General features: G+C 42.6%; 1 protein-coding gene across 1 annotated transcript in view; it reads left to right on the top strand.

Moving 5' to 3' along the window:
• The window catches only part of gpr107 (G protein-coupled receptor 107), an 88,258-nt gene that overhangs the window by 5,498 nt on the left and 56,641 nt on the right, over positions 1 to 26,119 (top strand). The window contains exons 2-11 of the mRNA XM_078226304.1: positions 5,963 to 6,085; positions 10,256 to 10,306; positions 11,276 to 11,364; positions 11,463 to 11,641; positions 13,642 to 13,673; positions 14,870 to 14,917; positions 15,018 to 15,128; positions 16,653 to 16,786; positions 18,657 to 18,732; positions 25,137 to 25,210. Coding sequence (XP_078082430.1) covers positions 5,963 to 6,085; positions 10,256 to 10,306; positions 11,276 to 11,364; positions 11,463 to 11,641; positions 13,642 to 13,673; positions 14,870 to 14,917; positions 15,018 to 15,128; positions 16,653 to 16,786; positions 18,657 to 18,732; positions 25,137 to 25,210 — 917 coding nt within the window. The remainder of the gene's footprint in view (positions 1 to 5,962; positions 6,086 to 10,255; positions 10,307 to 11,275; positions 11,365 to 11,462; positions 11,642 to 13,641; positions 13,674 to 14,869; positions 14,918 to 15,017; positions 15,129 to 16,652; positions 16,787 to 18,656; positions 18,733 to 25,136; positions 25,211 to 26,119) is intronic.

Genomic DNA, 26,119 nt, shown 5'->3' with positions numbered 1-26,119 from the left:
GTCACTGTCATAGAGTCATCGAGGTTTACAGCATTGAAACAGGCCCTTCGGCCCAATTTGTCCATGCTGCCCCATTTTTAACCCCTAAGCTAGTCCCAATTGCCTGCGTTTGGCCCATATCACTCTATACCCATCTTACCCATGTAACTGTCCAAATGTTTTTTAAAAGACAAAATTGTTCTACTGCTTCTGGCAGCTTGTTCCAGACACTCACCACCCTCTGTGTGAAAAAAATGCCCCTCTGGATCCTTTTGTATCTCTTCCCTCTCACCTTAAACCTATGCCCTCTAGTTTTAGACTCCCCTACCTTTGGGAAAAGATATTAACTATCTCGCTGATCTATGCCCCTCATTATTTTATAGACTTCTATAAGATCACCCCTAAGCCTCCAACACTCCAGAGAAAAAGGTCGCAGTCTATCCAGCCTCTCCTTATAACTCAAATCATCAAGTCCCGGTAGCATCCTAGTAAATTTTTTCTGCTCTCTTTCTAGTTTAATAATATCCTTTATTTAATAGGGTGACCAGAACCGTAAACAGTATTCCAAGTGTGGCCTTACCAATGTCTTTGTACAACTTCAGCAAGATGTCCCAACTCCTGTATTCAATGTTCTGACCAATGAAACCAAGCATGCCGAATGCCGCCTTCACCACTATGTCCACCTGTGACTCCACTTTCAAGGAGCTATGAACCTGTACTCCTAGATCTCTCTGTTCTATAACTCTCCCCAACGCCCTGCCAATGACTCTATTAACTGAGTATGTCCTGCCCTGGTTCAATCCACCAAAATGCATCATCTCGCATTTATCTAAATTAAACTCCATCTGCCATTCATCAGCCCACTGGCCCAATTGATCAAGATCCCATTGCAGTCCTAGATAACCTTCACTGTTCACTATGCCACCAATCTTTGTGTCATCTGCAAATTTACCATGCCTCCTATATTCTCATCCAAATCATTAATTTAAATGATAAATAACAGTGGACCCAGCACAAATCCCTGAGGCACACCGCTGGTCACAGGTCTCCAGTTTGAAAAACAACCCTCTACAACCACCCTCTGTCTTCTGTCAAGAAGCCAATTTTGAATCCATTTGGCTACCTCACCTTGGATCCTGTGAGATTTAATCTTATGCAAGAACCTACCTTGTGGTACCTTGTCAAAGGCCTTGCTAAAGTCCATGTAGACAGCATCAACTGCACTGCCCTCATCTACCTTCTTGGTTACCCCCTCAAAAAAACTTAATCAAACTTGAGACATGATTTTCCACTCACAAAGCCATGCTGACTGTTTGTAATCAGTCCTTGTGTCTCTAACTGCCTGTAGATCCTGTCTCTCAAATTACTTTCTAACAACTTACCCACTACAGATGTGAGGCTCACTGGCCTGTAGTTCCAGGCTTTTCCCTGCAGCCCTTTTTAAACAAAGGCACAGCATTTGCCACCCTCCAATCTTCAGGCACCTCACCCGTGACTATCGATGATTCAAATACCTCTGCTCGGGGACCCGTAATTTCCTCCCTAGCCCCTCACAATGTCCTGGGATACGCTTCATCAGGTCCCGGGGATTTACCTATCTTGATGCGCTTTGAGACTTCCAGCACCACCTCCTCTGTTAAATGTACACTCCTCAAGACATCGCTATTTATTTTCCCAAGTTCCCTAACATCCATGCTTTTCTCAACAGTGAATACTGATGAGAAATATTTATTTAGGATCTCACCCATCTCTTGTGGATCTGCATATAGATGACCTTGTTGATCCTTAAGAAGTGAAATTTCATAGTTATATTCCCAGAATTTTTGAGCCAGCATCCCAAATTCGCTGCTATTTAAATCCTTTTAGAAATGTTACAGGAACCAATGTACACAATTAGCTTTTGGTTCTTTAGACAACTCCTTATCTATGCTGCTACAATCCTTTGACCAGCGAGTGCCTTAATTTTAGCAACAAGTCTCTTCTGTTGCTCCTGATCAGGTGTCTTTTCAGAATCTTGATACTGTACATAACATCCATAATTTTATCACATTGTTAATACAAAATTTGGAAGAATTCCTTGCTTGCTGACTTTAATTAACTTTTATCTTTCTAAATATTAATTATATCCTGTATTATGGTTTCTACAAGACTATTTCATCTATGGTTACCTTGTTTATCCGTTTTTCCCCTGGAGGAGTAGTGTTAAATTGACAAACATTGAATTATAATTATAGGTTCATAATCATAGGTTCATGAAGTGTTTGAACAATAGTAGCTTAATGGGTATAACTGGGTGTTAACCAGTTAGAGGGAAACAATTGACAAGTGAATAATTTGGGGCCAAGTCTTTCTGCAATGTAACTGTACACAATGCTGAAAGTGTTCCTTCAGTTCAGAAGTTAACTTAATTACCTCCAAATTAAAAGTTTTACTTGCCTTCATTTACACTGAGAAAATACTTAACACACGTTCTTTGGAAATTGTGTAGAGTAACAGTCAGGGAGTGACAGGGAATATTGCCAGCTGCAGAGCTTCCCTGATTCTTCCAGGATTCTGTATGTCTGAAAATACCCGACCCCAAAGGGGTCTTTTAATGTAAGATTATTACACTTTCAGCTTGTGTGTAAGCTGGGAAGAACACACACCGTATAGTGACCACTCTTAACACGTGAGGTCAGAGAGTGCGTCTCGGTTATCAATTCAAACATCACAACCCTCACTATTCTTTCAAGGGTGGGATTTTTCTTTCACTTTCTTTCCCAGGGCCATGATTTCCAATTGTAGTGCATCTGCTGTAAACTAGATTATAGAAAATAGAAGCAGGAGTCGGCCATTCGGCCCTTTGAGCCTGTCCCATCATTCATTTTGATCGTGGCTGATCATCAAATTTAATATCTTGATTTCCCCCCCATATCTCTTGATCCCTTTAGCCCCAAGAGCTGTATCTAATTTCTTATGGTCAGCAAATAGTACAAGACAGGAATCAGTACATGTGGATGTGCATAATGCCACACAATCCAATCACACACACAGCAATCTGTAATATTCCAATTGTTGCTGAATTTTCAGCTCTCCAACATTGGAAGAAAACCACTTGACTACAAAGTAAAAATGGGCGCAATGTGCATTTGCAGTGGCATCCCCTCTCCTCTCTCCTCTCTTGTTGCTAAATGTGCTGCTTGGAATGAGGGGTGGACTGAGTAAGTTGCCCTCGAGTCTTCAGGAGTGGCGGAGGAAGGACACTAATGTGCAACTAGCTGAAGCGGATGAGGAAGGAGGAGATATATTTATATACAACACAAAAATGAGGAGCATTGTTCACTGTGATTAACAACAGAATGCAAACACAATAGCACATTGAGCACTTCAATGAAATTTATTCTGGAGAATTGAGTGAATATAAGGAAGAATAAGACAAGAACATATATACCAAATGGAGAAATTGTAAAATAAGAGGTACCAAGAGACTTAAGGATTCAGATGTGCAGATCTTTAAAAGTGATAAGACATGTTGGTAAAGCTGGATTTAAAACAAAATTTCATAGAAATCCTACAGTGCAGGAGGAGGCCAATCGGCCCATTGAGTTTGCACCGACAACAGTCCCACCCAGATCCTATCCCCGTAACCCCACATATTTACCCAGCTAATCCCTCTAACCTACGCACCCCGGGACACTAAGAATCAATTTAGCATGGCCAATGCACCTAACCCGCACATCTTTGGACTGTGGGAGGAAACTAGAGCACCCGGAGGAAACCCACGCAGATACGGGGAGAATGTGCAAACTTCACAGTGACCGAAGCTGGGTTGAACCCAGATCCCTGGAGCTGTGAGGCAGCAGCATTAACCACTGTGCCACCGCGTCACCCCTGAGATTCTAAGTTTTGTTGATGTGGTATCAATAGCAAGAGGGAAGCTAAACCTACAGGAAGATTGTGTCCAAGTTTAGATACGAAAGGAGAGACAAGTGAGTAAGACTCCTTTGTTGAAAAGAAAGTAAACTTAAAGGTCTGATAGGTATTAAACATTATGAGGAATTGTCATAAAATGAAAAAAAATCTTCCATTGGTTGGCAGCTGGGTAATGGAGAAACATTTTAAGAACATTATTTAAAGGAATGAAGTGACTGAGATTTTTATTACATGGGGGTGTTAGGATGTGGTGTGCCCTACAAGAAAATGGAAGTCCCGAATAGGTTTTAGAAGATAAAGTAAATTAAGCTGCTCCAACCAGTTCTGAGCATGTTTTCCACATACCCAGTAAAGGATTCTGTCACCTTTGCAAAAACCCTGTTGGACTTGCCCGTTGGCGGTGCTGGGTTCATCTGTTTGTTAGACATTGCAAGCCTGTTCACCAATGTACCACTCGTTCAAGGAAGCCATAGGTATTTGCAGTGTCATTATATCTCCGCGATCCAGATGCACCATCATCGTCTGCATCTATATTCATTCAACTTGCGCAGTTGAGTTCACTTCTAACGACATCATACGTGCCCACATAGATACCGTTGCTTTGGAATCCTTTCTACTTCCGGTCCTTGAAAACACTTTCCACAAGAAACGCATCTTCAATGGAATGACACCTAACCTATATATCTGAATCAGAAGCTGCATGTAAGAACTTTTTTACTCATCTCAATGGGCTCCATCCAGCGCTTAAATTCACTTTTGAAATGGAGCAGTCAAATGAGCTCCCTTTCCTCATCATGAGGTTGAGTAATAACCAATGGGTTCTCTACTGCTGGCTACTGGAAACCTACCTTAACTGGTCAATAGAGGGCAGAATTGCCTACTCCTGCCTCTGGTTTCTTTGTTTCTAATATATGTGTTGGGATTCCGACTGTTCTGGTCATTATTAGGTTAGCCTTGTTGGGAAGCTCATTAACAGGGCCCGAGCCATTTCCTCACTGTGCAAGCTTGATGCTGAAATAGGGCACATCACAGCTATCCTGCAAGTTAATGGCCACCGTGGTCAGATCATTGCTCGCTGTATATCGCGCAAACCCATGAATGGGCCTAAGGCTGCCGCTTTCAGTCCTGAAAAGTGCCCAGTCTACCTCAGGTGACCCTGGAAGAGTGAGTTGTCTTAAAAATTTGAGCGACAGGTGAAGTCAGCTGTTTCACGCTGCTAGTATGTTGTAGCAACACGATTGATATTCACCACTAACAAGATACTGATGTCAAACCAAAAAGCCGTTCCGTCGGTCACACACATCATACCACGTTCATATAATGTGGGATATGCGTTTCAAAGAAGGCGTGATCTGAGGTATGTAGGACGTATGCCTCAATGTCTGAGGTCTTGTATCAAAACAGCATATGCCTTCGGGCTGTTTGCAACAGGCAAAGTGCTAACTGTCCAATCAGCCTGTCTTTGCAGGATACTGCAATTGGACAGTACTTGCTAAACAATCCTGATTTTGCTCTGCATTACACTGAAAACCATTTTAAGATTATCAGCTGGGCTCATAATGTGGTGTGTTTGCCTGTGCTAGAAGCGACATGTCTTCACACTCAGGGCCCTTTGCAGAAATAAGGAGCATATTCACGTATCGTGCCTTTATCAATAAACACAAGCTTTGGGGCAGTCAGTTCCTGATGCATTTCCCACTGCAATGCTTTGACCTGCCTGATTTGAATTCAAACAAAAGCTGGGCAGGTAACTGTTCCCTGGTGCACTCTCCATGGCAACGCCAACCAATCAGCCTTCTCTTCACATGCAGTATAAATTGTTGATCCCTTATGTATCTATCCTGATGAGAGCGAGACAAAAAGCTTCAACGGCGTGTTTCTTTTCAAAGGAATTAACATGTGCAACAGTAAGGGGGAAAAAAGCTTGAGGAATGGAACTAAGTGGCCACTTCTTTCAAAGAGTGGACACAGGCTCATTGCACCAGAACCTGCCCTATAACAGTCTTGAATTTTGTCTTCCAATTTGGGGAAATATTGCTGTTGAATATAATGCGGCTGTTTCTTTTTACAGGATGATATTAGGCAAAAGATCCATTTAAACACATTTGGTTTCTTCAAGAATGGAAATATGACTGTGGAAATGTCCAGTTTGACTTCAAAGGGATTTGACTTCAAAACCGTCGACAATTCTGCAGTAAGTTCAACATTTTTCACTCCCTTATAGTCATATAGAGGTTTCTGAAAAGGAAATCACTGCCCTGATGTTGGTTATTTCCATTGCAGTGATGCTTGGTTTATTTTGTGTAATGCACCAGGGTGTGTACTTTCCTTATACTAAATCCTGTGCTAAGTTACATGGAGATGGGATGGTTCCATTATCAGCGCAGTGTGTTGAGGGTAATCATTACATACTCGGGTCCCACTGTTGAAACTGAGAAGGTGTGAGAATTGCCGGCATCGCCATTGTTGCTATATTAACAAGATTTTAGCAGCAGCAATGCAGGAAGAACCGACATAAAGTCATTCGGCACATTGAGGCTATAAACTAACAGTGTTACCAGCAAGCATAAAGTGACTGCTAAATTCACTGTGTCATCAAGGGGCATTGTGAGATCATGGAACTAATATGGTGACACCAGGGGACGCTATGAGACCGTAGCACCATCGATGCCCCTGGTGACAGTTAATTCTATTGTCTCAGAGCGGCCCCTGTTGAATCTATCTGAGACTGTAGAATTAGCATAGAGTCACCAGGGTGCATTGTGAGACCGTAGCATGAGCATAATGTGAGACCATAGAATGTCACCAGGGGGCACTATGAGACCACAGAGTTTGCATATGAATTTGTGTTACTTTTTATTTAAATTAGTGCATGAGTAAACTTTTTTTCTTTTTCTCAGCTGAAAAGTTTATGTTCTCAATATATGCACCACAAACGACACCACAGTCTAGATTTTCTAAAATAGTTCAGGGACGTAGGGTGTTCAAACTTTATAGCGTTGTTCAAAATCAATTAAGTAAAAACTCTTTCCAGTAGTGGAAGGGTTGGTAACTGGAGCACTCCAATTTAAGGTATCAGGCAAAAAATCAGATGCAGCAAGTTGTGATCTAGAAGGCAATACTAGAAAGAGAGGTGGAAGCAAATTCAGTAGTAACTTTCAAACCAGTATTGTACAAGTACCTGGAGGGGAAATTATTACAGCGCTATGTGGAAAGTGCAGGCAATTGGAATTAATTCCAAAGATGTACAGGTTGGGCTGATTGGCCATGCTGAATTGTCCCTTAGTGTCAGGGGGATTAGTGGGGTAAATATGTGGGGTTATATGAAAGGGCCTGGGTGAGAGGTGCAGGCTCGATGGGCCGAATGGCGGCCTCCACTGTAGGGATTGTATGATTCTAATTGGACGACTCAATCAGAGTTGGTGCAGCCACGATGAGCTGAATGATCTACTTTTGTGCTGTATTATTCTATGATCCTCTGACTCTACAATTAGTAAGGTGGTCAGAGGATTGTAAAGAGACTTAGAAAGGAAGTATAGCTTCAGAACCAAAAGCATTGCAATAAGAACTTCTTTCCCTCCAAGCATTCGCGAGAGGAGACATGAGGAGCTTGCCCCTCACAGTCAGCACTGTGGGTGTACCTACACCACATGGACTGCAATGGTTCAAGAAGGAGGCCTTTTCAAGGATAATTGAGGATGAACGATGAATGGTGACTTTGCCAGCAATTCCCACGTCCCAGGAACAAATAAAAACAATGATCAAAGCATAATTTTTGATCGATGGATATAAAAAAAAAGGAAGTCCTATGCAGGATTGACCAATTTAAGATTAATTAATGCTGGGGTAGATGATATGTTTCAGTGCTGAGAGAGGATATTTGTGAAGCTTTGCCGTGGGGGCAGTTGGAAAGCTGCAGGTAGATGGCGCCATTTTCCAAAGAGTGGCAAAACAGATATTGGCAATGAAACATTCATCATTTTACATGGATTTAAAGTGATACTAATGGAATAGTTCGTCTTGACTTGAATTTCTGCCCAACAATAATAGAGGCGTTAGCATGCATTCAGAAGGGAAATATCCTGACATACCTGCTAGACATTTTGACCTAGTGACAACCTAATTGAGCTTTGAATAAACCTGTATCGTGGTTACCCAAAGTTAATCCACAGTGTTCCAACCGAAAGGCTATTAGTTAAATTCAAAAGCTTTGAGGATCTAGGGAAAATCTTGGAAATGGGTAGAAAACAACAGGGGCTAAGACTTATGAAGTAAAGTTATGTCAGGGTGGCAGTGAAGTGCTATGTACGGTTTCATAGGAATTGGTAGCAATCCACTCCTACTGTGCATCAATTACTTGAACACAGAATATCTGTGGGAAGTGGTTAAATTTGTGGATGACAAACGAGGAAAAGCTGCGAGTGGATTTGAAGGAGGCAGCTCAAAATTATCAAATGACTTGGACAAATTGTGCATTTAGGTGAGATTTAATATATTGTTTAGCACTATACATAGGGGAGAAATTGTTGCTATTCGAGTGCTGCTACATTCTTGATGGCCATTCCTCATTGGTGTTGTCAGTTGTCCAAACCGAGGATGACTTCCGCCAGGCTTCATGATTTGTGTGTCCTCAGGTTACACAGCAGGCCAATCCTGGAGCCTCTGGTTGCACAGCAGGCCAATCCTGGAGCCTCTGGTTGCACAACAGGCCAATCCTGGAGCCACGGTTTGCACAGCAGGCCAATCCTGGAGCCTCTGGTTGCACAGCAGGCCAATCCTGGAGCCTCTGGTTGCACAGCAGGCCAATCCTGGAGCCTCTGGTTGCACAGCAGGCCAATCCTGGAGCCTCTGGTTGCACAGCAGGCCAATCCTGGAGCCTCTGGTTGCACAGCAGGCCAATCCTGGAGCCTCTGGTTGCACAGCAGGCCAATCTTGGAGCCTCTGGTTGCACAGCAGGCCAATCCTGGAGCCTCTGGTTGCACAGCAGGCCAATCCTGGAGCCTCTGGTTGCACAGCAGGCCAATCCTGGAGCCTCTGGTTGCACAGCAGGCCAATCCTGGAGCCTCTGGTTGCACAGCAGGCCAATCCTGGAGCCTCTGGTTGCACAGCAGGCCAATCCTGGAGCCCCTGGTTGCACAGCAGGCCAATCCTGGAGCCCCGGGTTACACAGCAGGCCAATCCTCGAGCCTCGGGTTCTGTGTGAAAAAGTTGCCCCTCTAGACCCTTTTGTATCTCTCCTCTCTCACCTTAAACCTCTAGCTTTAGACTCCCTTACCTTTGGGGGAAAAAATGTTGACTTTCTCGCTGATCTATGCCCCTCATTATTTTATAAGATCTGTAAGATCACCCCTCAGCCTCCTAAGCTCCAGAGAAAAAGTCTTAGTCTATCCACCCTCTCCTTATAACTCAAACCATCAAGTCCTGGTTGCGTCCTCGTCAATCTTTGCTGAACTCTTCCTCAAAACATTCCCTCCGGCATTAAATTTGAAAAAAGCATCTGCTTCAGAAGCTGATTATTTGGCATGGATCTTGTATAACCTTTTATGGTGAAAATTGGTAAGCTGTCCAATTTCCATGTGGCTGAACTTTCCATCAAGAGTCGTGACAAGGATAGAGAATGTTAGCTGCTTTTGTTAACTCTTTAGCTCAGTTATTTTTACCAATTATCTGCTGGCTGGCCTGTGCTTGTACACTGTGGAAACTATCCGCATTTATTTTATTCCTTCACGTGGGCATCAGCCAGCATTTATTGTCCATCACTAATTGGCCTCGAGAAGGTGGTGGTGAACCACAGTTCATGTGATGTGGGAACACCCACAATGCTGCATTTATGGTTCTTGCTTTCTCGTAGAATTTTTCATACATGGAATTAAAGGAAAGGCTTGCATTTGTATCCAAAAATCTATGTGCAAAATGCGTGCGATATTGACAAATTCCAGATGGTTCAAATGATTTTATTAAAATTAGAAATCATTCTAACTTTGCGATATTTAACTAAGGCTTCATCTGCATGTTCAGGTGAATATTAATTTGTTTTAAAAATCTCATAGTACTGTTGGGAAAGGATTTGAGGAGTCCTTTGGGTATCCTGGCCAAAATATACCCCTCAGCAAACGCCAAAACAGATCGAGTGGGCATTGATCTAATGGTTTTCAGTTGAACCTGGCAGTGTGTTGACTGAGCTGTTACATTTGTTTACGTAACAACAGCGTCAGTGCTTCAAAGGTCATCCACCGGCTGTGACGCACTTTGTGATCTCCTGAGATGTGCCAGTCACCATATGAACGCATTTATATTTCTTCTTATTTTTCCTTTCTTCAACTATAACCTACTAATGTATTCCTTTCCTTGATGTTTATCTCAGCTGGGGTTTAGTTTGGACAGAACCAAGAACGATGGCTTCTCATCCTATTTGGTAAGTTTGCTTTTTCAGCATCAGATTTGCAATTAAATTCCCCCACCCCCCTCCCACCCCTTTTTGTCGTACAATTCCAAGAATGGCATCAAGTTTCTTGTGATGTAACCCAATGGCCATTCTTCGGAGACCAATTAGGAGCAGGAGTAGGCCACTCGGCCCCTCATGCTTGCTTTGCCATTCAATAAGAGGTGATGTATGCGACAGTAAGCAGATCACTGAACTTTGGAGGCATCACAACTGAGCTGTCCCCTTCTGATGCCCACAGGTGGATGCCCGACCAGAGTACTGGATTCTTAGCAGCAGCAGGAATTCCAAATGGATATTCCCATCCCTGCAACAAGAGATACTGAAACCACTTGCAGCAGCCCATCTGTGGCCTTAACTGAGATTCATGCAATCAGCATGGAGAGTTACTCATGAGATGAATGGTTTATTTTTTGGAGGAAGGGATTGGATTTTGTTTGCCACAACCTTTTGAATAGACCACGTTTGATTAATACAGTTTGTGATAAATACATTATTTCCCCATGAAATTTGTGAAAAGAAAATTCCGAATTACCTCTTGCATTAAGATCCCAAGCCCTAAAAATACATCTTTCTGCCAGATTCAGAAGGACCACCTTCAGTTACCTCTTGTGAGCTGTTCCATTGCCACACGTGGAAGCCGAATCAAGAAATTCATCCTGTCTAAAGTGGTGGCTCTGTATCAGTTCCTTTTTCCAGTTGGTGTCTAGTTAGCATTCCAGTGAGGTACACGACCTTTCCAGATGTATGCTTGCCTTCTGCATGAATCTCTTGTCAAGCTCAGTGCAAGTGTAGGTGAAGAGTTTCAAGCTTCATGAACCTGGGCTCCCAGAACGAGCGTTATGGTGAATGTCGTGAGTGTTTCCAGGGATTGCAGTTCATTCAACCTGTGTTCAATAACCCCCATGTTCTTTATTCTCTGGTGATTTTACTTTTTAATAGGAAGAAGATATCGATTTTTGCTTTTTGAAGAAAAAGCCTCCAAGTGATGTACCTGTCACACTTTTCCTTTTTGACTTTGGAAAACTGCAGTGAGTACACATCAAAAAAGAATCTCCCATTGCAATCTTCAGTCAATGGCCCCTTGGTTATTCCTTTGTATTCAACTTACACCTTTCTTGATTCCCAGAGTTAGAGTTCTGACGTCTGGCAACAGTCAGCCAAAAGTCACTGATGTTGGGACTGCAGGAAGCCAACCAGCCAAGGACAAAAGCAAGACCGATGTGAAAGCACAGAGTGAATCGGAGAAAGTTGCAGGGCCACCAAAGAACAATGAAACCATAAAGCAGCTTGAGGAAGCACAGAAAGGTAAGAAATTAATGCTGCTCCAATGGTTGTGTGTATCTGTGTCCGGGCGCGCGTGTGTAACAGGGAGATTGTTATGAGCGACAGGTTGCCTGTGGAGTCTATAGGAGCAGAATTAGGCCATTTGGCCCATCGAGTCCATTCTGCCATTCGATCATGGCTGATATGCTCCTCATCCCCATTTTCCTGATTTCTCCCCATAACCCTTCAACCCATTACCAATTAAAAACCTGTCTAACTCTTCAAATTTACTCACCGTCCCAGCATCCACCGCACTTTGGGGTAGCGAATTCCACAGATAGGTGCTAGGTTGATGCATTTGTAATGAGGGCTTGTGGTGAATTTGAGTTGTATGTACATAAGTTAAACCGAAAATTTACAGTATGAGATAAGTAGTAAACTTAGTTTTTCAGTTGTTGAATTTCAAAAGGGAGTTCAGAAGGAAAAGGAACATTTGCATCTATCAAAGCTTTTGTGAGTAAACAGTGGACGTTATGTTAAATTTCATTGACCCAAAAGTAGAGGCAAATAGAAAAATGACAGCTTTTTATATTTGGAGAAGTTGAGTTCCAAGATGTGTTTTGAGGAAAATGGAACCCTAGACGAAAGGGGGGGAAAAAATTTATGGAGGGATGTTTAACTGAATGGGGTGACTGTGGAGAAAGCCCTGAAGGCCAGCTCCTTTGTGTATGAGCTGCTCTGAAAGTTTTCAATCAGAGGCAGCACGCAGTGTTAAGCCAGGAGGTGGCACGGTAGCACAGTGGTGAGCACTGCTGGCTGGGGCGGCACAGTGGTTAGCACTGCTGCCTGACAGCGCTAGGGACCTGGGTTCGATTCCCGGCTTGGGCTACTGTCTGTGTGAAGTCTGCACGTTCTCCCCGTGTTTGCGTGAGTTTCCTCCGGGTGCTCCGGTTTCCTCCCACATTCTGAAAGATGTGCTGGTTAGGTGCATTGACCCAAACAGGCACTGGACTGTGGCGACGAGGGGAATTTCACAGAAACTTCATTGCAGTGTTAATGTAAGCCTTACTTGGAACTAATAAATAAACTTAATTTAACTTAGGAGAATCTTTGTGTTTGAAAAACAGTTTGTTTCTGAGATTGGTTTTGGAATTTTTCATCAACGTGGAAATGTTTGTATTGAAAGTATGGTTCTTGGGTTAGGAGATGCATGTTTGTAATGTGCAAGTCATTTGTGTTTATAAAAGTGTGTAAAGATTGGCTTCAGTTCTATCCTTCACCAGTTGGCTTGCTGGAATATAATAACACACATACCGTGAAGTCACTTCGGTTTCATAATAGTGTTTAAAAGCAGAATATCGAACTACATTTGGAGCTGTCTGCATTGTTGTGAGCATGCTGGGAACTGTGCAATGTTTGAGGCTGGGACAATTTGATCAGTTTTTGGGTTTAGAACACGTCTAACCTTGAGGGCAATATTTCTCCTGTTCTGTTAAGGGCATCCTTAGTTAATTAGTGATGAGGTTTGCCAAGGAGAGTGGAGCATATGTGCAGGTTTGCATATAATCATTTTATTTAGCTGCGTCGATTAACAAATTCCTTAGATGCAGTGCACTGATGCTTAGTGCACTACTGGAAGTGAAACGTAGGAACAGAGGTGGGGAAATAGCAACAAATGTCTTGGGTCAGTTTCTTGTAATTCCTGCTTTGCATACTGGAAAGCTCCTTAAAGTGGGGAAGATAAGATTGAAGGTAAAGTTTGACTGCTGTGTATTTTCAGTTACTTAATTGATTTGACCATTGGAATAACTAGGAACATATTTCATTTCTGGAATGCTGAATTGACAGAACTCTGATTCTGCACATTACAAACGGTATCCAGAGTATTGAGTATTATGCCTGGGAGTTTTAACATTCAGATTTCCCCTGGTTTATCAAAAAGCTGTGCACAAAATCTGGATGATTTTTTTTTTAAACAACAAGATGAACAGATTACCACTTGCTATTTTATGCTAAAGAAACATATTTATTCTCTCCCACAGCAAAGCCTGTAAAACGGGCTGCTGAACCAAAGGTTAGTAAATGTACAATATTCTTCCTCTGCTGTTTTTATTTTGATTGCTCTAAATGCAAGTATTTTTCTTTAAAGATAAGGAGCATGATTTTCTCCGCAACCTGCCGTGTGATTTTTGATTTGATTTATTATTGTCACATGTATTGGTATACAGTGACAAGTATTGCTTCTTGCGCACTATACAAAGCATACCATTCGTAGAGAAGGAAATGAGAGAGTGCAGAATGTCGTGTTACAGTCATAGCTAGGGTACAGAGAAAGATCAGCTTAATGCGAGGTAGGTCCATTCAAAAGTCTGATGGCAGCAAGGAAGAAGCTGTTCTTGAATCCATCGGTATGTATCCTCAAACTTTAGTATCTTTTTCCCAATGGAAGAAGGTGGAAGAGAGAATGTCCGGGGTGTGTGGGATCCTTGATTATGCTGGCTGCTTTTCTGAGGCAGTGGGAAGTGTAGACAGAGTCAATGGATGGGAGACTGGTTTGAGTGATGGACTGGGCTATGTTCACGACCCTTTGTAGTTTCTTGTGGTGAAGGCAGCCTGCCATTGGTTGGCGGTGGGATCTTCTGGTCCTGCTGTTGTCAATGGGGTTTCCCATTGAATTGATGCCACACCGCCAGGAAACCTGTGGTGGGGGGGCGCGCCGTCAATGGGACCACAAGATCCCGCTGCGTGAACGGCCGGAAAGCTCTGACCGTTCTTTTAAAGATGAAGGTCTGGTCCCGTTTTTTAGGAAGCTATCGATACAAAGCATTTCCTTTTCAAGTGATATTGGGGAGAGTGTTTCTATTGGAGAGGTGCAATATTCAATCGGAGCACAGGCTTTGGAACAGCTGTACAGTTGAGGAGTCAGTGGCTTTGTACTTACACCAGTAGAGAAAGCAAAATAAGGGGTTATTATTATATCCTCTAAAGTTGGGTGCAGAATATTTTGCAGACAGCACAGTTGGGATTGTGTACAACACAGAGATTGGGTAGGCAGGGGAAGAGGGAGCAGAGTGGATATGAAAATTGATGCTCTCTGTCCAGATTTGTACAATTTAATTGAGCTACAACAGAATAACTGCTGCAACATTAGTCGCTCCTTTCAGAGTTTTGGAGATGCCGGGAGGAACAGGTCACTGCAGAGTAAAGGTAACTGGACATTAATGTGGGGAAGAAAAGCAGCAAAATAATAATTCATTGTTTTTATTTTAGGCTAATATCATTCCACTGAAGGAAAAAAATGCATCCTATTCATTCGCAGTAAGTAAGATTTACAGGTTGGTGCTTTACACTTTAGATTATATATGTATTGACCTACTCAAATTGGCAAATTGTCTAAACACGTGCTTCTCTTTTGCAGTTCTCACTTACCATTAATACTGATGAGGAACAGGGACTTTACAGTCTGTACTTCCATAACTGCTACACTGACAAAAAGCCATCTCTGCAGTCTTTCTGGTTTGATATGGATGTGAGTACAAGGCAGGCATCATTACTTTTTATAGAGCAAAATAGCTATTAGGGACGTTAAGCAAACCATCAATATTGGCTTAGAGCAGCTATCCTTTTTATAGTATTTGAAACTAAATTTATTAAATATAAAAACAGAAGTGTTGGAATGCATGGCAGGTTGACCAACACCCAAGAAAAAAAGATTTACATTTCTGCTGTAAATTATTGGGACTTGCCTGAGATGTTAACTCGGTTTTAGCTTTTAGAAGCTTGTATTCTCGTGTGTTTTTACAGCATGTAAGTTTTTGTATCGGATTTCGAGCATTTGTGTTCTCACCGTCTTCAAGTTTCACATCATTTCTGTTTTCATTCAGCCAAAAGAAATCTGCCAATTCCCCCTCCTGCTGGGATATCAGGCACACGTAACAGTGTTGTTGGGCCGCGCTTTGAATCTTTCCTCTCAGCCATTAAACTTGTTGCAAAATACAGTAACCATTCGTTGCCTGGAGGCTGTTAGCTTTCTGCAATATCAGTAATGAAGTAAAGTTATCTACTCTTGAGTGTGACACTACTCTGGAGGCTGCAAAATTTAAATGAGGAAAGCGTAACTAAAAATATTGCATCTACTGAGCGTTCATCACACGCCAGATATTATTATCGATGCAAAACAATCATTTTTATTTAGAATGAGTCAGTAATTTACTCCGAGCTTGAAAGTTAACAGGACTGCAAAGTTATGCCATCAAATAACAATTCAAGTTTGAATAACCTCGCGCACACGCACACACACACGCACCCCCTCCCTCCCCACATGCCCAATCAATCAGTCAATTGAATAGTAGGAATTGAAAGTTGATATAATTACCAAGGCAAGAAAAGAGCTGGGGAGGAGGGGCAGGGGTGGTGGGCAGAGCCGGGCCCAGGGGAAGGGGTGGGGGCTTGGTGAGCAGAGTCAGGCCCGGGGGGAGGGGTGGGTGTTTTTGGGGAGCGAGAATTAAAAGTTGATGAAAGAAAATGTTTAGAATCATTGCAAACAGTTGCCTGCCATTGAGCTGAAAGCTGACCTCCAGGAGAGTTTCTTCAGCTTGTAAAGTCAAAGAGGGTGTGGCGTTGCAGGAATTGCACCAGGTTTCCATGCTCACCTCACTTGATGGACCCATGCTATAGCTGGGAGATCAAATGCCCTCTGCAGTCTACGAAAAAAGCAGGCACGTAGTTTTAAGCAGAGTCAATGGCGTGCATCCCTACTTGGCTGCTGACCACAATTAACATTGCATCTCTAAGTGGGCCCCTTTCATCGGAAGTACCTCAGTTCACTTATGACCTTCCTCTCCAATGGGAAATTTATTGTTGCAGTAATTGTGGAACCAGCAAAGACCAGTTTCGTCCCACCCTAAGCCATGTACAATTAAGACTGTTGTGGATTTTCTCCCTAATTGAGATACGTCTAAAATCATTTGCGTTTGAAGGAGGAAGAAGAAGAAAGCAAATATCATCGCAGTTTGCTCTCTCTAACTTCTGATCTTGTGTGCTTTTCTTCCAGATTACAATCGTGGAACAGAATCCAGGCAGCTATTTGTCTGCAGGAGAGATCCCACTCCCCAAACTCTACATCTCGATGGCTTTCTTCTTCTTCCTGGCTGGAGTTCTCTGGGTATACATTCTCCGGAAACGCAGGTACTATGCAAATACTTATTAACCTGGGTGGCAGGGTCTCCAGTGTGCACGCACGCACTAACTTGACAGAGCAACATCCAGGGCTGGAATGCTGCTGTGGGATTTCATAGATGCCGACTGTCCAAAACATTTCCGATCTAATTTCCATGTTCGATTTTAAATATGTTTAACAACTCATTCTGTTTTTAAATTTACTTAAGTATCTTATTTGTTTGTTAAAAAATTAACATACAAGGCTCTCCTACACACTGTAGGTGTTGATTGTAATGTGTTGCTGGGGTGGAGAGGAGGCGTGTTTCTGCTTGTTGAAGTGATAATCAAGGTTTGCAATTCTTATGTAAAAATAAATAGAGTTGTGGAATATGATTTCAAAACATAATAAATACTCTTCCCATGATAAGAACAGAATTTGACTGACTTGGTTATCGCAATGATGTGGAGATGCCGGCGTTGGACTGGGGTAAACACAGTAAGGAGTCTAACAACACCAGTTAAAGTCCAACAGGTTTATTTGATAGTGGCGTTTGCTACCAAATAAACCTGTTGGACTTTAACCTGGTGTTGTTAGACTCCTTACTTGGTTATCGCAAGCCAATGGTCCTGGTAATTATCTGCAGTTTCCATGTTATTATTGCGTTTATCCAACATATTGCTATCAATAAACTATAAAACAATCTGATTTAAACCAGTGTGTTTTAACATGGATTGTTATTCACTCAAATTGCTCCCATGTAAACATTTCTATTAACAGACTTGATTCACTCGTACTTTCACTCTGTGAATACATGGCCCCAAGTGCCTTTTCAGTGTGTCACTAGGTGCTATTCAAGTAGCCATACAGAGCACAATACGTTCATGTCTATAATGTACTGAACTGTAAAAGACACCAATTCTTTGTCTTGTATCTTCTATACATTAGTTGTCCAGTTCGCATGATAATATCCAACACTATGGTTTGTTTTAAGTTGTAAGTATTACTGGTAAGGTGCTTGGCTCCCAGGCAGTTTGGTAATAGTTTAACATGTATAAAAGAACATCTAAAGATATGTCTGGATTTATACAGGCGCCAAAGACACACAACTTCATTAATCTTTCATAGTCAAACATTGCAACCCTATTCCATTGACTTGCTCTGTTGCTAGCCTGCATTTTGCTAACATTATTAAACATGTTTTAATGGCTCCACAGTGGTTCAATGCATAAAACATTGCCGTTCTGTGCTAAACCGCACAGAGCAGGGCAGTTTCACACTGGATCCTTGATTTGAGTGGGATGGATGATCTTGCTGTCAGGATCCAGTATTTCCTGGGCTGAGGAGAAGAAAGCTCAGTTAGGATTTTCACTGCTGGTTATTGACCTGTGACTCCTGAGGTACGGAGCTTGTGATTGGATCAAGTTTGGCTCTGATGCTCTCTTATTTGGATAAAATATCAACACGCACCATCCGGCTCCACCTCTGAACGGTGGTTATGGTATGAGAGGGCAGTTTACAGCAGTCAAATCATACTTTTGCAAGAAATTAGGGTCTTCAAGAAAGATAGAGAACATGGGAAGGGAATAAATGTTAAAAGATTTTTAATCAAGGATCAAGTTAAATATGTGACTGAGGGAGGAACGTTTTCCCCACTAGTATTTAAACGTGAGGTCACTGTAGACCAGAAGTCTGAAGTGGTCAGACAGAAGTTGGACAGAATAAAATGTGAGAAAATTAATTCAGAATCCGACTGATCGCTGCTTGCTACATGCACTTATATATACACAGGGAAAGTCAAAATGTCATGATGAAGATTTGACTTTAAATTCGATCCATCATGTAATAAAATGGATAATGTTATCAGCATACTTACCACGTAAATTCTTTTCCCCTTAGCAACGATGTGTTTAAGATCCATTGGCTGATGGGGGCGCTTGCATTCACCAAATCTCTCTCTCTCGTTTTCCACGCGGTAAGTGACCTGAATATCATTTCAGTATTTTTATGATAACAATAATGACAACACCTTGTAACAAAGTCAGTTTGTTAATTGTGTAAGATCTGCCTGTTTAATAGTATCCATGTGGTTGGGTAGTACACTGGTGCTTTAATATTATTATGACAGCAGTGTCCGGCGATGTGAAGTGTTGCACGTGGGCAATCCCTTTGATTTACTTGCAGTGACTTTGTTTTCCCTGAGCGAATCCCTTTTCCAGTTTTACTGCTTGGACCGGGAGCCTGATGGCCAGGATTCTGTCTCCTTGATGTATTAGTTTGTAGGTTTTCAAGTCCGAAAACTTACTTTAACAGGATGACCGTGTGAATGTTGCAGTCTCTCTCCCACTTTAGAAATCAAATCAGCAGTCCATGCATAACCAACAAGAGAGCCCCACTGGGATCAGTCCTCATACCAGATCTCTCCAACATATATGTCAGTGACACCTCTCCCACAAAGCTTTTCAATTCTGCTGACAACTTGGCCCTAGCCTTTCAGGCTAAAGAAATTCAGACATTGATTCTCTGAGTGTTTTCTCAATGATCTCTGGAAGCCTACTTCAGAAAATGGAGACTTCAGCCAAGACTGTTGTTTCAGGCTTCTTCCCGAAGAACGTGAAGGCCAATGAAGACCGTCACACCCAGTTCTGTGGCTGACAACTCACACATGACCCAACGCCAAAATATCTTGGCATCACTCTTAATGATACATTGACTTATCAGCAACACCAAAGATGTGCGGGTTAGGTTGATTGGCCATTCTAAATTGCCCCTTAGTGTCCCGGGATGCATAGGTTAGAGGGGTTAGTGGGTAAAATATGTAGGGATATGTGGATAGGACCTGGGTGGGATTGTGGTCGGTGCAGACTCGATGGGCCGAATGGCCTCTTTCTGCACTGTAGGATTCTATGATTCTATGACCTCCAAAACCCCAGAGCTGAAGTCAAGATGAGAGTGAATCTCATGTCAAAACTGGTGGGTACCACCTGAGGTAGCAGAGATGGCACATGATGCACTGCATCACTCACCTGTGTCTACACAACAGCAGAGAACTGTTCCTCAACCTGTTTTATGAGCTATCTCATAAACATGGTCGATATTCGCCTCCCGGAGGCCATGAGGATTATTTCTGGATGTTGAGACCAGCATTGCCCGATTGGCTTCCTGTGTTGGCACACATTGAATCTCCTGATGTTCACAGGGAAAACATCCTCCTCAAAGAACACCAAAGCTGAGAGATAAATAAGCACTTCATTGACACGCAACCTGAAAACCAAACACCCACCCTTAGTCCCTACCCAAACACACCCTACACCCTGCAGACTGATCAGATGCACCTCCTGGTTGCAGACAAACATCAGCAACCACAACCTGGTGACCTACCCGAGTGGTGAGGTCACAGCTTTCAACCTTCCACAGAAAATCTGGACAACCCTCAATTGCTTAAGGACGGACTAGGGAAGATGTGGTCACTTGCTTCACAAGTGGAACATGAGGAACTGCTCAAATGATTACTGTGACCACCCAGTAAGAGCAGAGCATTTAGAAATACAAAATATAATCAAACGGAATCAGCACGGCTTCAAAAAGAGGAAATCATGCCTGACAGGTTTATTAGAATTCTTTGAGGTGGTAACGAGCAGGATAGATAATGGGGATCCAGTAAATGTGATACACTTGGATTTCCAAAAAGCATTTGATAAGGCACTGCACAAAACGCGACTAGTGGAGTGAGTGCCACAGGGATCAGAGCTGGGGTCACAGTTGTTTATAATATATATTAATGACTTGGACAAGGAGGTGCATGTACTATTTCCAAGTTTTGCACATGACACAAAAATAGGTAAGAAGGCAAGTGGTGAGGATGACAAAGAGTACAGAGGGCTATCGACAGGTTAAGTGGGTGGGCAAAATTTGGCAGGCGGAATGTAATGCAGGAAAATGTGAAGTTATGCACTTTAGTAGGAAGAATGAAGGCGCTGAACATTATTTAAATGAATAAAGACTGTAGAAAGCCACAGCGCAGAGCGATTTGGGAGTTCTCGTGCGTAAATCACAAAGCTAGCACGCAAGTTCAGGTAATCGGGAAGGCAGATGAAATGTTGGCCTTTATTTCAAAGGGAATGGAGTATAAAAACAAGGAAGTCTTGCTAAAACTATACAGGTCACTAGCTAAACTACACCTGAAATACGGTGAACAGTTTTGGCCCCCTTATCTATGGCAAGATATGCTGGCATTGGAGGCAGTCCAGAGAAGGTCCACGAGGTTGATCCCAAGTATGGAGGGATTTTCTTATGAGGAGAGATTGAGGAGGTTGGGCCTGCACTCATTGAAGTTTAGAAGAAAAAGAGTGACCTTATTGAGACGTATAGGATTCTCAGGGGGCTTGTTAGGGTAGATGCTGGGAGATTGTTTCCCCTTGTGGGGGAGTCTCGGACCAGAGGCCATAATCGTAGAGTAGAGGGTCGTCTATTTTAGACAGATGGGGAGAAATTTCTTCTGTGAAATGGCAGTGAATCTGTGGAATTGTTTACTGTAGAGGCTGGGTCATTAAGCTTGTTCAAGACTGAAATAGACAGATTTCTAATCAGTAAGAGAATCAAAGGTTTAAAGAGATGAGGCAGGAAAGTGGAGTTGAGGATTATCACATCAGATCAGTACAAATCTCATTGAATAATGGAGCAGACTCGATGGGCCGAATGGCTTTCTTCTGCTCCTCACGGTCTAAGTCAGACCATCAGCCACGTACTGAACTTCTGCCCAGAGAGATCCATTCCCAGAGGCATCACAGCCATTCACACTGCATCAGCTGAAGTCGTTGAACGGATTGTTAACCTCCGCATCGAATTATAAATGCTTCGTCAACCATTCGATTAAAGAAAACCTATCATGAGAATCTCTTGATTTTGATCAAGGAAGAAGCGGCCAGGAGCTTGAGAAACTAAAATACTGCAGAGACTTGTAATTAAATTGTTTCCTTGGGAAGGAAAGATTGACAGCCTGTCCAGCAGGCCCAGTCAGCCTATTGCAGTGATTGGATAATGATAGTTCGCTGTGGGAAATGACATAGGTACGTATCTGAAAATCTTAATAAAAATAGAGGGAGGAGTTGAGTGTAAAAAATGGTGTTTTGGGCTTCCCTAGCGCTCAGTAAGTTTTCCCATTATTGTTTGTGTTCAGTGTCTCGAGTTTGATTTGTCCAGTTAATGTATCTCCATCAGAGCTAGAGTTGTGAACATCAAGTGGCTGTTATTTTTTGGCTGTTTCTAAGAGAGACATTTGGATAAGATTTCCTTCCTCTGTTCCACCTGGCTTCATGGACTCCTGATGTGCTCCTCTGGTAACCTCATGCCCCCAATAACTGGCAAGCAGGAGGTATCGAGGAATTCCCAAATGTATCCTCCTGTCTCACCCACTCCACTCAGTTCACTCACATTGATAGAGCTAAGATTAAGTGCTGACTGGGAGTGGGTCTCTGAATTAAATTTGTAAATCTGTTGACACAGTCTGAGAATTTAGGGTAGATCACTTAGGACGGAGGTGAGGAGACATTTCTTCACCCAAGGAGTGGTTAGCCTGTGGAATTCATTACCACAGGAAGTAGTTGATGCCAAAACATTGAATGTATTCAAGAGGCGGCTGGATATAGCACTTGGGGCGAATGGGATCAAAGATTATGGGGAAAAGCAGGATTAGGCTGTTGAGTTGGATCATCAGCCATGATCGTGATGAATGGTGGAGCAGGCTCGAAGGGCCAAATGGCCTCTTCTTGCTCCTATCTTCTATGTTTCTATGACACGGAATGTCTCCTCCATGCTTTAATCTGCTAGGTTAATGTGCACTGTTTTTGAAAATTAGCCAACTATTGAAGAAAAAAAATCAATTTTTGATTGTTTAGCTGCATCTCACTTGCCATTCAGCTGCAGAATGCTGGTTTCCAAGCTACTACCTTAAATCAGAATCCCTACAGTGCAGAAGGAAGCCATTCGGCCCATCGAGCCTGCACTGACAGCAATACCACCCAAACCCTATCCCCGTAACCCCACGTATTTACCTTGCTAATCCCCCTGGCACTAAGAGCAATTTATCATGGCCAATCAACCTAACCCACACATCTTTTGCACTGAGGTGTCTATCATAGTTCCTGACCCTGTACTACCGAATACATTTTGCATTGTTTTTCCAGAGCTTTATGTGGGTTTTAGTACTGATGCAGCTGGCCATTTAAATGTGATACAAAACAAAATCGGCAGTGTTTGTTTAAGGGGCAGCATTTGTAATTCTAACAGGAAAAGTAAGGTGGCAGGTGGGAGTGCTACAGCCTTTGTTTAAAACCATGCATTAATTAGAAGTGATTTTCCTTTGTACTTTGATATATAATAATTTTTCTATTGTCATTGATGTTGATGTTGCACAACTCGAGAGCTGTATCTATTTTTGCAGGGTGCTCATTCTAAAATGCTAATCATTTAATCCCCACGTGCTTTGAAATGCTTAATTGTCCCATCATCAAACTGATGCATCATTGTTCTCATTAAGTACTTTTCAAAAACATTATCCTGAGTGCTGCCTACAACATAAACTGGTCCAATATTAACCATTTCATGTATTTTAGGTTTGGGCAAAATGCACTAAGTGATTTGTTTCTTTATTTTTTATGGGATGTGGGCATTGCTGGCTGGGTCAGCATTTATTGTCCATCCCTAATTGTCCTCCATTCCAGAGGACATTTAAGAGTTGACCACATTGCTGTGGGTCTGGAGACACATGAAAGCCGGACCACGTAAGAACAGCAGGTTTCGTTCGCTGAAGGACATTAGTGACCCAGATGGGTTTTTCTGACAATCGACAATGCTTTCATGGTCATCGTTGGACTTTGAAATTTGGATATTTTATTGAATTCAAATTTCGCCATCTGCTGTGATGGGATTTGAACCCAGAGCATTACCCTGGATCTCTGGATTGCTAGTCCAGTAATAACATCACTACGCCACTGCCTCGTGATGTGAGCTTGTTCCTCATTTTCACTGATATCCTCAGATGGTTTTGTGAATGGGATCCAGAGGTGGGCTGGGATTTACTGCTTTGCCCTGTGATCTGGTTCTTGAAGATTTTTATATTTTGAGATGTCATCAGATGTAACCCCCGTTCCCGCTCCTTGCTGCCAAAAGTGCTGTTTGATGTAAATAATGCAAATTTCACATCTCAAACATCGCTCTCAGTCAAAGCCCTGAGCGATGCCATCAAAAGGTAACGGAAAGGGCTCCACCTGTGTTGGGCCACCAATGGGATTCTGCTGGGACCAAAGGTAAAATCAGGAGAGCAGTAATCGGAGATTAGTGTTAGTCTCCAGAATGCCAACCTAAAAGCAAAATACTACAGGCCCTGGAAATCCAAAATAAAAGCAGAACATACTGGAAAAACTCAGCAGGTCTGGCAGCATCTGTGGAGAGAGGAACAGAGTTAACGTTTCATGTCCAATATGATTCTTCTTTGGAACTTACCATTGGAGAGAGAGAGAGAGGGAATCTGGAGTTTTTTTTTGTGCAGGGCTGTTGAGAAAGAGAAAAGAACCCCCTCGTATTATTTGCCCATGTCGGCTCATTGGGAAGGAGCTTCAGTAATTTTGTTGGCGACCACAATATTTTCTCTAGCTTGAAATGTAACACTTAGATCTGAAGACTGGTGGGGTGGCAGGTACTCTAAAATAACAGAAGGCATCACATATATATGTACATTTTTCTGCAAAATAAATTCAAATCTTCATGTGCTTTCTTCAGCAATACAGCCCTGACCTGATTGTTTATTTGCCTTCATCGTCTGCTCACTGTCATTAGTACTGAAGAGATTTAAAGAGCTATAGTTGACTAATGAGATTACTATGTTACTGACAATGTGTGCAGTGTCTGGTGATGGTGCTTGGTTAAGCAGTTTTGGAAGACACTGTTCAATGAATCTTCCTGAACCCTAAAAGTACTAAGTCTGTGGGTCAATATGTGAGTTTTATTACATAGCCTGTGCAAAATCCATCATATCATCTCCACAGGAATGATTCATCATGAATTTTCGACATTCTGAACCAGAATTCAAGAGACCATGGAACCATAGATCATTTTTAACAGTAGATCTGGGACGGGATATCTCCACGTGGCAGAGAGCGAACCATTCTGCTGCTTTGCCCCTCAGCCAGCTCCCAAAAGTAATAACTAAGGGCTGAGACCTACTGTCTCCAGCAAGAATGCTGCGGTAACATTGAGTGGGGAGGCAGGGGGTGTGGAGAGATTTCACACAAACCACTCATGTAAACGGTTTGTATTTCTTCCATAGACCATCAATCAAGTGAGATTAATGCTCTTTTTTTCTTCCCTCTCTCCAAACAGATTGATTATCACTTTATTTCAACTCAGGGTTACCCCATCGAAGGTTGGGCTGTGGTGTACTACATAACTCATCTGTAAGTCGGATATTATGTTGTCCCTTTATCGATGGAATATTTTTGAAAGCTGTAAAAGTCCAAAGATGTTTCTGAAACAAATCAAAAGAAAAGACTTTGGTGGGGAAAAAGCAATGATTAAAGGACCACAGCCATTCACAAACTATTACGTGCACATCAAGATGTTCAAATAGCATGTCATGGAACTGTGAGGTATGGGTCGTAAGAAATTGAGTGGGTCTCAGCTTATGTGTCCATGTCCACCATATTTTGCACATCTGACTCTCCAGAATGGGGAAATGCTGAGCAGAGGCTAAGGGGGTTGCTTGTTCGCTGGATCTTCTAACAGCACCATTGCCCCAAGCTGTTCACCTGCTCCTCCTTGAGACCAGTTTCATAAAGATGTTATGATGTGGAGATGCCGGTGTTGGACTGGGGTGGGCACAGTAAGAAGTCTCACAACACCAGGTTAAAGTCCAATAGGTTTATTTGGAATCACAAGCTTTCGGAGCACTGCCCGCTCGTCAGGTGAGTGGAGACGTGGGTCAGAGGTTTGTGAATCCGCTCACCTGATGAAGGAGCAGCGCTCTGAAATCTCGTGATTCCAAGTAAACCTGTTGGACTTCAACCTGATGTTGTGAGACTTCTTACCGTAAAGATGTAGATCGGGGCCTGAGAGCAGGTCATACTTTCTTGGGAGAGCAGGAAAACCTAAAGGAGAAAATAGGTCTTATAGGGGGAGGTAGTAGAAGCGGATACGGTAGTGGCTTTTAAGGGGCGTCTTGACAAATACATGAATAGAGGGATCCGGTCCCCAGAAGGGTAGGGGGTTTTAGTTCAGTTAGGCAGCATGGTCGGTGCTGGTTTGGTGGGCTGAAGGACCTGTTCCTGTGCTGTAGTTTTCTTTGTTCTTTTTGTTCTTATAATTAT

This window comes from Mustelus asterias, chromosome 13 (genome assembly GCF_964213995.1).
Source record: "Mustelus asterias chromosome 13, sMusAst1.hap1.1, whole genome shotgun sequence".
Lineage (NCBI taxonomy): Eukaryota > Metazoa > Chordata > Chondrichthyes > Carcharhiniformes > Triakidae > Mustelus > Mustelus asterias.
Note: the sequence above shows the minus strand (reverse complement) of the source record. Positions and strands in the feature narration are given on the sequence as shown.